This window comes from Synchytrium microbalum, assembly GCF_006535985.1.
Source record: "Synchytrium microbalum strain JEL517 chromosome Unknown SmJEL517_scf0011, whole genome shotgun sequence".
NCBI classification, from domain to species: Eukaryota; Fungi; Chytridiomycota; class Chytridiomycetes; order Synchytriales; family Synchytriaceae; genus Synchytrium; species Synchytrium microbalum.
In genome coordinates this window covers 131103-143816 of record NW_022158360.1, presented here as the reverse complement: position 1 = coordinate 143816, position 12714 = coordinate 131103, and the positions used below count along the sequence as shown (strand labels likewise).

Genomic DNA, 12714 nt, shown 5'->3' with positions numbered 1-12714 from the left:
AAGGTTGGTCAGCAAAGTGATCGCTTAATGATGACGTTGACGCAAAACGGAAAGATGACGATGAGAAGAGGCAAGACACCCATCAGATAACATTTTAAAATACGTGACGCATTGATAGAGCCCTGCTGGGCAGATGGAGCATGGACTAGTGGTCAGAGTCACTACGGAGTGTAGCGCGAGAGAGTCGAGTCTTGCCAACAGGGTTACTCGTTTTTGAACTGAAGACAAACATTCAAATGGTACGTTGCCTACAGTTGAAAGTCAAATGCCCTCCCAAGGGTGTCGCAATCGAGGTTTTACAGGCCTTCGTATTCTGTAAAGCTGGTGAACTCCATACTCGTCCCTTGCAAATGACACGCCTTGGGCAGGGACGCTTGGCCTCCGTATTCAAGCTTGCCACAAGTCGAGACTTTACAGACCTCCGTGTTCTGTCAATATAGTGAACTCTGCACTTGTCGATATCATTTTTCGTTTCAAGTGATAAGTCTTGTTTGTTGCGTGAGATTCTAACGCCTTCGTTTTGTCTAATATGTAAACTCGCCGGCTGGACGGCGTTATTGGACCACTTAAAAATTGAGACAATCGTTGAAGGAGCTTCTCCTTCAAGCTCACGATATTTTATGAAACAAGATGTGACAATCGGTGCTGGTTTGGGCGTCTTTGCTGCCTCATAAGGTAATACTGAGTCAGTCAGTATATGTATTTCTGCACCCACAACTTCAATACAGCGTCCTGGATTTGTTACTTTGCTTGTCCAGAAAACAATCACCTTTTACAATGCAACTCGCGTCTTATAAACCAAATGTCACTTAAGATTTTCGGGTACATATTGAAGTCATACTACGGTACATGAAAGAAGAAGACAAACTACAGCATTGAAGTCCGAAAACGGATTTGTAGAGTCTAATCCTGATCAAGCTAGGACACCACGTGGACGACCACCATTGAGCAGTTTCCCAACAACAACTTGTCCAGTTCTAGCCTTGATGAGATATTCATTCCATTCTTTTTCTTCTTCACTTTTAGTCATTCGTCGAATGCCAAAAGTACCAATCAAGAAGAGAGATCCAAACAACCTTGATCGAATGATTTCACCCTTGTGTAGTGGCAAGAAACGGGCTTTAAGGTCTGTGCGGACAAAGAAAACAGTGACAATCCAGCCCATCATGACAACAGCAGAGACCCAGTAAAAGTCGATATCGTATGATGCTGGGTCAACGAGAGTGGTTCCTGGGATTTTGTGGATTTGGGAATTGTAGATGGCGGTGAACATGAGACCACCGACAACACCATCGAATGACCAAGCAGTAAGGATGAATCCGTGAGTGGCACCAGTCATTTTGGCACCAAACATGTCGGCCAAGAAGGCGGGGATGAGACCGAATCCAGCGCCGTAACACATGGTGGCGGCGAAGATGCAGAAGAGGAAACCGCCATAGACTCCTTGGTGTGCTGAGGCCAGTATACCATCTGAGATTTATGTGGATTGGGTTTGTAAGTTGCACAGTGAGATAAAAATAAGATAAAGGAAATCAAGACTAACAGATAGAAGCAATTTGGACGGTAAGCGTGAAGATGAACATGGGGCGACGACCGAACATGTCAGACATGGACGAAAAAATAATACGACCAGCCATGTTGACTAGAGAGTTGATGGCAACCATGGTGGTTCCCTAGTGACGATTGACAAGGTTTTGGAAGTCTCATTTTACATTTCCAAAGAAGCAGAAGATTTGATAATAAACTCACCTCATAAGCTGGCTTTCCAAACAGCTGCTGAACCATGTTTGACAAACGAGACACAATCAAGAGACCAGTGATACTGTTGGCCATGAGCATCAGATACATGAGAATAAAGTCCATGGAAGTAACCAATTGCAGCAAGTCACGACGGTTGAATAAATCCTTGATGGCAATGTTGGTGTCTTCTTGCACGACAGCGATTCCTTTCTCAGATTTCTCAAAAGTGCGTCTGGTTGGACTAGTGACTGTGTTGCTGGTGGGGCTAACAACGACGACTTCAGATTCAGAGCCCTTGACGACATCGACGGCAATGTTCTTGACTATGTAGCCTGGAGGTGGGACACGGAAGGTTGGAATGAGAGTGTACATGATACCGGCATATGTGATACCCTAAAATGGCAAAAATGTTTGGTTAGGTAAGGAGCCGACGAGCTATAGGAAAACAATTCAACGTACAGTTATCAAGAAGGAGTAACCAACACCATAGGTGGTAATCAAGTAGGAGATGTAGTAGGAGGCAACAGTCGTTCCTCCACCTATTCAAAGACACAAGTTCAATACGAGAGGTAATGTCGCAAAGAGACAATTTTCGTCTCAAACTCACCAAATCCAGCAACAGCAAATCCAGACGCAAGACCACGCTTATCAGGGAACCACTTCTGCAGAGGCGACACTGGACTGATGTACGTCAAACCGAATCCAATACCAGCGATACATCCATAACCAAGGAAGACCAGAGCGTAAATTTGAGTAAAAGCACCAATGGCAGCGACAATGTGTCCCAACATGAATAAGGTGACACCGAGGAGGAGAGCTTGTACTGGCCCTCTACGTTCCAACCATGGTCCCAATGTAGCGGCACTCAGACCAAAGAATCCGACTGCAACGTAAAAGACGTTGGGTGCTTGAGCGAGAGATGGGTTGGCCTTGAAATTGTCGGCTCCCCACATTAAAGCGTCGAGAGGTGAATTATAATTTGACCAGGCATCTGTTTGGATAATATTGTCACATCAGTTAAATAAGATGGGATGATACAAGCAAGGAAAGCAACCAAGAAAGAAAAACAAAGATACATACATAGCGATCCAACTGACAATTGAACTATTTTCAGAAACAAACAAGGTAGCAGTTAGCAGGTGAGGAATGGCGAGGCACCAATACAGAGTGGAACAAGATTAAATTGCAACAAAATTTGGCAACGCTTACTCAAAACTGCAGCAGGAAGTAAAGTCCATCGATTGAATTCAGGCCCGCTTTCAATCCCCAAGGTTCCAAACAGATATCTTTCGCGCTGAATCTGGGCATCAGTCCTTACCAGCGTGGTATTGTTATACTAAAAGTGAAAGCAGAAAATTGAGATTAGTATGGATGTGGAAGATGGACGAAGTATACGATGGACCCGAAATTTCGTATATCAGTATGGGTGAATCACGTCACAAACTTGTTGTTGACTTTACCCAATTGAGGAAATGCTGACGCAAACCATTCTTTTGGATGGTAGCTGACATGACACGTCCTTTGATGTTGTTCCTACAATTATCAAGACGATATAAGAAAGGTTATGTTAGCTTCTTTCCCACAACTTGAAAAGAAAGGTGTTTGTCAAGGACTTGCAAGCAAAGTTGGACGTATTTTTGTTTTGGATTTTTGTTGCAGAATAAGAACGACAAACGTGAGTAGGGATAATTAACTTTATTTTTTAACGTAGTCAATGGGCCGAATACTCTGGCACGTGATGGGGCGCTTCGTACTTATTTTACAGGATTCAAGCCAATCAGATCGACACTCGCGACCCACAACGCAGCATCACACTGCAAATCCCTTTTTTAACACGGACGCAATGGCCCGAATATACTGGGACCGCGATGTACACGCAGTCCCGAATCGAATGTTGCAGGATTTAAGCACTTAAGCACTGAAACAACTAAACAACGAATGCCGCATTTCACCAAAACAAGCTAATATGCATCGGGCGCGACAATGAAATGGTCTAGCAGCACGGACTCTTCTTATTTCAACCTGTTTATGACCATTTTGGGAAGAACTTGGACCGTCTTACCTGCACTTGACAGAAGGGATCTAGGTTTTTGAATTGTACAGTCTTAAATCAATCATCGCCACCCTGCTTCTAGTCCTGGCTTCATGTTTCTATTGACAAGCTTCTGGTTAATTTGTGATGCAGCATGCGTGCTATTTGGTTTTTAACGCTTGTTTTGTTGAACAAAAAGTCGATGCAATCCCAGCAAGTAACCTTTTGAACCGTTTCCACAATCCAAAAACCGTGTCGAATGCCAACCAAAAAGTTCGAGCTAATGAATCATCTATATTTTTTTCTTTGTTGTCACACAACAACAAAAATCTCCTTTGCTTATACATTACTCCAGCAAAACAACACAATGGAACTTGTAAAAACGTATTTTACAAGTTGGGTTGTCCAGAGACGTAAAACCATTTGTCGACTATTGTGAAAGGAAAATAACGTATTGTTTAGCGTTGCTCTTAAGCTGATGCTACATATTGTACATGCAGTTTTTTGGCATACCTGAAGAGTCGATGGGAGCATCAGGTTGTTTCGAGTCCTAGTGAAGGCAGATTACAATGAGTGTTGACTATAACACAACAACAACAGCCAAAAAATGGTTGCAGAAATCTTGATTGTGAACTCACAGCTGGCAATCCCTTGTACGTAGCATCATCCTTAGCGACCTTGTATGGACTTCCTGCAACAGACAAGTTGGATCTATGAAACACAATATAGCAATTAGTATATCGTATGTGAAAAGCCTCGAGTTTATCACAACCATCTCCTGCTTCAACGAAAATAATATCTGCTCAGCATTCCTGACACTGCAACACACAACACTTACACCTTGATATCATACTCTTCAGTCTTGGAAGGAACAGCCCCCGTAATCAACTTCTTCCAAGCGTCGTGGGTTTCAGTAATGATTTGGGTAGCATAAGCAGCGTTTTTGGCTTCACCGTTGAAGGCAAAAGTGTTTTCAGGTTTTCCATCAGGGATTTTGTAGATTTTGAACCATTCGTGGGTAGCTTTCAATAGGCCTGGGAGGTGTTTTTCGACGTCTTCAATGTCTAGGTGATGGTAGGGGTGGGTGTTAGAGTTTAGCAACAAGGATTGCTTCCAAAGAAATAGGGATGTCTTTTCTTTGGCGAGGACGTTAAGAGGATGAATCGATACTCACCGTTCAATTTTGCAGCGAGAGGGTCGTTGATGTCGATACAGAGGACTTTCCAGTCAGTTTCGCCTATATGGCGCATACGGCGTTAGAGACAAGATCCAATAGCAAAAGGTATCACAGTCGCAAAACAGATGTTGTAACATTCACCAACACACCTTCATCGAGCAGTGCCATAGTACCCAACACCTTGACGTGCTTGACCTGCCCAACAGTTCCAACGAGTTCACCAATCTCACATACATCCAGTGGGTCATTGTCGCCTTTGGCTTTAGTGTCTGGGTGTGAGTGAGTTGGGTCTTCCCATGTTTGAGGGAATGCACCGTACTAGCATTAGAGGGTGTGTAAGATTGAGGGTTATAGGTATGAGATGACGAAAAAACAAAGTACAAGGATGCCATACATTCCAGATGTAGCCATGGTGAGGGAAGCAGTTTCTCACGAATCTCAGTTTTCCCTTCTTGACGTCCTGTTTGATTGGGTTGAATGCATCCGACTTTGAGATCTATTAAACGAATCGTATGTAAGTATGAGATATTCTCATAGGTTGAAACGTGTATTGTGGTAAGGCTTTTGAAAATTTTCCAACACGACGCAACACAGTGCACCACTATACCTCTAGCTTAGCATTAGTCCATCGGGGGACTTCTACCACAAAGTTCAGGATTGTTTTTTCATTGTTTGCATATAGAGGGATGTCGTGGAATGGGGATACGACATCTCCAGCTTTGTTTTCTAGTAAGTTTGACGAATGTGTGTCATTTTTTTGCACTTGCTTTTCTTGTCTGGTTTGATTCAAGTGATGCAATGTAGCAATATATTGAAACAAAGAAGAATGATGTCTCTACTTCTGATTGCAACAGGTTGACTAACAAGCACACATATGCTCCACACACAATTCAACATCAGACAAGCTAATAGACCATGTACATACCAATGAATACCCGGTGTTCAAGAGTGTTTGCAGCGCCGACCGTTCTTGTCGAGTACTCGGACGTCATTGTTCTTGTTAGGGTATATGCTAGACTGGTAATCCTTCTGGTTGCCGTTCTGCTCGATTGCAACATTTGCTGTCTATGGAGAGAAAGAGGAGAAGTTGATTGAGTTGGTGAGAAAAAACACGGTAAATCGAATCATAAGTATATTCACGTGCTAAATCACGTATCAAGACGCGAATCTACTTCATTTCGACCTTGTTTGTGCCAATTACTGCACACTCTAAGCGAAAACTCAGGACGAGACATAAGCTACACGATGGAAGGCCTTCCAGCTTCGGCGCCTACCTCATCGTCATCCTCGCATGGAAGCATCAGACCCGCCATCATTGAATATGCGAAACGAGAGCTCATCGATGTCCTAGACTCGGTACGTGCAATGTCTGAATGTCTGCTTGACGCGAGGTGGTGTATCATCTCCAGTATTCAAATCCTAATAATATTACATGCATTTACCTTAGGTTCGTGGAAAGAAGGCTCTCGTCCTAGATCCAACTCTAAGTGGTCCATTATCGCTCGTCGCTGAATTCTCCCTCTTGACGGTATAATGCTTGATCTTACTGCACTGAATGAGCATGTACATGTATATTTATTGATACTCAACTCTTCTCATTCTTGATATCACAACAGGAACATGGTGTGGAAAAGATCTACCATCTACAAGGCGGACGGCTCGACACGGAATCAAAATCTGTCATTTATATATGCAGACCCAGGATTTCGAATATGAAACATATCGCTGGTATGTGTGGTAGTGTGTTTGGAATGCGTGAGGGCTGTAGAGACTATCTGTGGAGTGTGTGAGACGATAGTGGTCTTTGGACATGTTACATCGACAATTTGACCCCTGGAAGCTACTCAACTATGTGGTTGAAATGGGCAGAGAGAGTGTATAGAGTGATGCGGAGTCGCTGCCAGAATCATATACCACCATCTCTACAACGTCACCTCACATTTAACATCTCATCACCACTCTTACTCATCTAGAACACATAAAAGCCCACATCAAGGCTGGCATCAAAATAGACTACTCTGTCTTCTTCGTGCCTCGACGAACCCTAATCTGTGAACGTGTACTTGAAGACGAAGGTGTCTATGGCGACATATCCATGGGCGAATACCATCTAGATATTATACCATTAGACGATGATGTCTTCTCATTGGAATTGGAAGGATCGTTTAGGGAGTTGTATCTGGTATGTTGGTGTTGTGTGTTTGGTGATCTGGCTTGTATAGTTGTTATCGTTTTTTTCGCACCTTGATCCTGACCGACGTTTACTCCTAGGACGGAGACCCATCATGTATATACTATACCGCAAAAGCAATCATGAAGCTCCAAACTGCATTGGGAATCATACCCAAGATTGTGGGGAAAGGCGGTCAAGCTCGTGTACATATTCAGTGATTTGTCTTACTCTAGTTTTTGCCCTCATGTGCCTCTCCCAAATCCTCACAATCAACCCGCTTTTTCACAACATAGTTACTAGTCGACATGCTGCAACGCATGCGTCGAGACCTAGTCGCAAACGTAGACGACCCTGTCGCATCCTCACGAGTCTTCCCGCAAGACTCGGAAATCGATTCAATGATTATCATTGATCGGAGTGTGGATTTACTGACTCCAATGTGTACGGAGCTGACTTATGAGGGACTGATTGACGAGATATTTAATGTTAAGAGCAGTGAGTATATGACATTTGTTCAAGGAATGTTTTCTGCCAAAAAAGGGCTTCCACAAATGACATGTAAATTATTGCTGGTCGCACGGTCTGACTCATTTCTTTTCATCCAGCATTCGTCGAATTGGACGCATCACTCCTTGGGGTGCCACCTGCCACGTCTGCTAGCTCAACTACTGCACCTGTGACAGCCACTGCCAAGTCACGTAAAGTGGCATTGAATTCCAATGATAAGCTTTTCCAACAATTGCGAGATTTAAATTTTGCTGTTGTTGGGGGCTTGTTGAGTCAAGTTGCTAGACGGATTAACCACGATTATGAGGTGGGTTTTGAACTCGTGAGCGCAGATGTTTGAATGCAACCTGAGAAGATTCTGTGCCCAAATGCTGGGTGCTGTGGTTTGGAAAGTTGTAAGCGTGTGCTTCAAAGACGTGGGAGTGCCCTTGTGTTGGTGGTTGAGATGTAGTTTGTGAAATGGACACCACCGTTATCACTTGATTTTCCACTCACTTTTTTCCTCCTCGCTCATCTCTTCGTTTCTTTCCATGACCATAGGAGAGACACAATGCTACAACCGTCACTGAGATACGGAATTTTGTTGGTCGATTGGGTGGATTGCAACAGGAACACCAGTCGTTGCGGCTGCGTAAGTTCGCAGCTATCCTATAGTCATCCGAGTCTCTTTTGCCTCGTGTGAGACGTCTGAACCCTAACGATTTTTTTCATAACAGATACGAACCTCGCTGAACAAATCACAAAGTATACATTGGATCAAGACTTTAATCGGATGTTGGAAGTTCAGCAAAGTATGTGTGTCCGTGTTCCAGTTTCTATTGATTCCAGCTGGCAAAATGCCAAATCTAAATCCAAATTATTGTCTCTCTGTAGACTTTGTTGCTGGCATCATCAGCAACCCACATATCGACTACATAGAAGAGTTAATTGACAAGTCGGCACCACTATGGCCTACCATGAGACTATTATGTCTGTATTCGTTGGTTAATGGTGGCGTCAAGATTAAGAATTATGAGTTCTTCAAGCGGGAAGTGATGCATGTAAGTTATGAATGTGGGTGTCGATGTCGTGTTGTTTGTGGATGGGGTGCTGTATGGTGGTGTGTTGATGTGTGAGGAGCCGGTGCTGGTATTGGTCTCTATGTACTGTCGCTGGTTTTTTGCCTCAAGATGCCTCAAGAACCACTACCGGAATAGTTTTTTTCTACCAGCAGACAAATCTCACCACCTTTCATTTTCCTTGTCCCTAGACCTATGGTTTCGAACACCTCCTCACCTTCCAAAACCTCTCGAAAACAGGTCTCTTCAAACGCCAAGACAGCTCATCTACAAAAACCACACCATCATATGCCGCAATCCGCAAGGCATTTCGACTTATTGTCGATGATGTAAACGAGCACCAGCCCAATGATATGTCGTATGTGTATTCAGGATATGCGCCGCTAAGTGTACGATTGGTGCAGGCCGCGTGTCAGAAATATGTGGGTCCTGTTTCGGATGGGAAGAATGTTGTGGGGAGTCAGAATGTGTCGTGGAAGGGATGGGAGGAGGCGCTTAAGCTGGTGCCTGGAGCTACTGTTGAGGAGGTGCAGACTGTTGGGGATGGTGGTAGTAGTGGGGGATTGGGTGGGAGTGTTTCGAAGAGTACGTTTGGTTGAAGCTGTGTTCGTGAATTGTTTGACACCAAGTTATTCAATTTGAAGTTTGGTTTCTTTAGCTCATTATCGTTTTCCTTTTCCGTTTTTAGAAAGTCGAGGTAATACTAGATTGACTCTGGTCGTCTTTCTCGGAGGATGCACGTTTACTGAAATAAGTGCATTGAGGTTCTTGGGACAGCAGTTAGAAGGTATGAAAGCGTTTGTTTGAGCCATTTGAGGCTGCCGCCATGAATGCCTTTTTTCTCATCAGATTCGTTACCTCATAGGTCAACGAGAATTCGTGATACTGACTTCCAATATCATAAATGGAAGCTCGTTGCTCAAGGGTATGGTTGATGTGGATGCTCGTGTGCCACTTGGTACGTAAGTTGTGAGTCGGCGCCTTTTTTGCCCCTCAAGCAAGTCAGTTGCTCTTTTGTACAGGTTATAGTATTATTTTATATAACAAGGATATCGTTTTCGCATCAACTTACCCTGTGTGTGCGAAGTTGGAGTTTTGAGGTGATGGACAAGAGTGCAGAGTTGAAATGTGGTGGAAGAGTGCTAGTTGATGGGATTGGATCAGTAACTGATAATTGAAGGTATGAGATTGTTTGTTGGGGTTGTGGCTGATGGCAATTTTTTTACGGACTGACGTTGAATGTTTTGTCGTCTTGTGGAAGACACGCTCTGATACTCGTTACTTCTTCTTGCTGAATGCTCAACCTTTAAGTTCGATGCGATCTCGTGAACTGACTACAACGTGATATTGAGCATCGACTTTCCAGTGAAATCATTTATTTCACGCTCAAGAAAATGGTTTTGGAAAGACCAGTCGTTTGCAAGGTGGAAGCCTCGACACGGAATCAAACCCGGTTGCACGGCTAGACATAGGATCTTGAATTTCAGGCTTGTCGCAGTATGCTGTCTGATTGATTGACAGTATCGCTGAAGGGCATCTAAAGGTTGTGTACGTCGTATGGAGCTGCTTGGACGTGTTCTGTCAACTGCCGGAGGTCTTCAAAACTATTTATTGTACGAGAGATCAAGTTTTTTTTGCATTCTCAAGCAAAGGCCGGCTGCCCCTTCTTTTTCACGGATTTTACATAACGATGGGTATCTCTTTTCGGATCCTTGTCGCTGTGTGTGCTGGGTTGGGATTTTGGAGTTGAGGTATATGGATGATGGGATTAGAATGTGGTGGGAAGAGTGCTCGTTAATGGGATTTGAATCTGGGAGGGTGCTGATATGAGATTTGGTTGTGAAATTGACTGATTGGAAAAAAAGTATCGCCTATTCTTCGATGTCCTGTAGGTTTATGGAAGACAAGCTGTGACACTGGATCACTTCTCAGTCACCTTTTATTTCTTGCTGGGGAATGCTTACTCTCGAACTGATCCATTACTAGTCTATAAAAATTGTTTTTGCTTGCATTCCCTTCAAATTCTCATAAGTAAATCTTTTTCATGTAGTTACTAGTCGCCATGATGATTTGTCCGTGGTGGGTGTTGAGTATGGTGTATGAGAGTGCTGCTCTCTGCGTATATAGGACCGAGGCAGGTAGCTTCTGTGACTGGACGCTGGCGACCAGTTGCTCGCTCCTGACTCGTTGCACACTCCTGACTCGTTGCAGTTGGAGGTGTTTGTTTGTTTGAAGCAGCCTACCTGGCGGTGGTCTTGCTTGCTCAACGTTATGGGAGCATGGCCGCGTCATTAAGACTGAATGCATGATTGAGTGTGCATGTGGAAGCAAGTCGGGGAGGGCGTGTAATACGGATTAACGACACCGTCTAGTCTTGTTTCTAGTCTTGTAGGTAGTTTTTGATTGTACAAGATGTAATTACCAAGTCGACACAACATATAATCATCTAGAAGTAAATGACGCGCTTGTATGCGCGTTCTGTCTCTGTTTCTAGTTGTTCATGTAGTTGCATGCACTCGCGAGACATCCCAAAAATCAAACAGCTGGCCTGTTGAGGGCAAAAGCAGTATGGCGGATAAGGAAGATAGACAAAAGTCATTGGATCGGGTCTACGGACCACCGTCACCTAGGCCATCATCCTCACATCCCACAGAACAACCGCAATCCTCATCATCAGCTACACTCAATGCAGAGAAGCGCTTGCTTGTCGCTCGTCGGGCTGCCATCTCCAATGCTAGAAAGGCTCTGTTGGATGATTGGGAACACTGTACTATAACCACTGTACCTGCGCTTGTTGAAGACATCACATCAGTGACGGCGATGCCAGGTCTGAAATCTCGAAACTCCTGGAGCAGGATCTAAAGAGAATCGTAAAGGATCGAATGTCGAAGCAATTTATTGTATCATCCTATAAGAATCTGACGGTAAACCAGGAGGTTTTGCTGAAGAATGTGGTCATTGACTAGGTAGCTTGTAGCTCATTTCGCATCTTGAAGAATCTGACAGCAACTACTTCTCCAAACATCTAACCATGATCACCTTCTTGTAGAACAAGAAGAATGCTCAGACCGATACATATCCCTCTACGTCGTCTATGCATAGTAATAATAGCAGTGCACGAATATTGGATTTACCAGTCGAGTTTGGACTGGCAAGATCCCTATCATGGTATAAGATGGAAGAAATGATAAATGCATTTGACGAGGCTGGTGAAGGATTCGGCTGTATGGATTGGGAGGCAAAATTACGTCAACCCTTCTTGGATATGTTGGTCCTGCTCAAGATCATCCTTGACAAGTTACAAAATCGTGGTCCAAATATCCTCGTAAATGCCGTCTTGGATTTGTTGTCTGGTACCAATAGCCTCAACAGAGAAGAATCACTCGATCAGCTACGTGCAACCATTCAAAACTACAGTCCACCTAGACTTGCCAGCACATCAGGGTTGCCTTAGCAAGCACATTGCCTACTTGTCGTCATGCCAGCATCATTAACAACATCGCCACATATAAATTCGGCATCCAAAGGAATAGTATCTCAAGCAGACAGATTATTGACTCCATGTCGAAAGCACTTAACTTAGATAAGCATAGCTTTCTGTCGAGGTACAAAATCAAACAGTTTCTCCTTTCCGCAATTGACTGCTGTGAATATTTGGGATCACTGAATCCGCCTTCTTCTCTTGTACTTGCAGCCATCTTTCTGGAAACTTTGTTCCGTGATGGTCATGCTGTGCTCCTTCTCCGCAGGAGCTCATGATTCTGACATGCTCGGTCGTGTTTGACATTGACTCAACAGAACAAATGAGGTCCAGATGAAGGCATGCGATGGGCTAACACCAAGCCGGGTCGCCAGGACGCTGAGTCGTCCTACATGCGAGTGAACTGGTGGTCTCCTATTCCTATCGGTACTGCTCGCACGGAGGTGAATTTGGTTTCTTGACAACCATCCATAATTCACTAACATGTGGCCAAAGACGATCCCAAGCCCGTTTACAAAACACAGAGGGGGTTAATAGTCTTGTATT

General features: G+C 44.0%; 3 protein-coding genes across 3 annotated transcripts; 1 reads left to right on the top strand and 2 right to left on the bottom strand.

The window, feature by feature from the left end:
- Positions 1 to 913: 913 nt before the first annotated feature.
- SmJEL517_g02556 (uncharacterized protein) lies at positions 914 to 3251 on the bottom strand (the record flags this gene model as incomplete). Its single annotated transcript, XM_031168484.1, has 8 exons — positions 914 to 1470; positions 1544 to 1673; positions 1750 to 2133; positions 2200 to 2279; positions 2348 to 2731; positions 2821 to 2844; positions 2950 to 3076; positions 3201 to 3251. The coding sequence occupies 8 exons, from the start codon at positions 3249 to 3251 to the stop codon at positions 914 to 916; spliced, it is 1737 nt and encodes a 578-aa protein (XP_031025465.1).
- Positions 3252 to 4161: 910 nt separating this feature from the next.
- On the bottom strand, positions 4162 to 5941 carry SmJEL517_g02555 (inorganic diphosphatase; the record flags this gene model as incomplete). Its single annotated transcript, XM_031168483.1, has 9 exons — positions 4162 to 4202; positions 4286 to 4322; positions 4411 to 4483; positions 4611 to 4836; positions 4947 to 5009; positions 5099 to 5267; positions 5383 to 5445; positions 5557 to 5675; positions 5875 to 5941. The coding sequence occupies 9 exons, from the start codon at positions 5939 to 5941 to the stop codon at positions 4162 to 4164; spliced, it is 858 nt and encodes a 285-aa protein (XP_031025466.1).
- A 253-nt stretch (positions 5942 to 6194) lies between these two features.
- Positions 6195 to 9716, top strand: SmJEL517_g02554 (uncharacterized protein; the record flags this gene model as incomplete). The annotated part of the gene is made up of 14 exons (XM_031168482.1): positions 6195 to 6305; positions 6397 to 6477; positions 6566 to 6677; positions 6923 to 7131; positions 7221 to 7325; positions 7416 to 7617; positions 7728 to 7936; positions 8170 to 8260; positions 8346 to 8420; positions 8503 to 8669; positions 8879 to 9272; positions 9376 to 9474; positions 9553 to 9649; positions 9710 to 9716. 14 exons carry the CDS (start codon positions 6195 to 6197, stop codon positions 9714 to 9716), a joined length of 1959 nt encoding a protein of 652 aa, XP_031025467.1.
- Positions 9717 to 12714: the final 2998 nt, after the last annotated feature.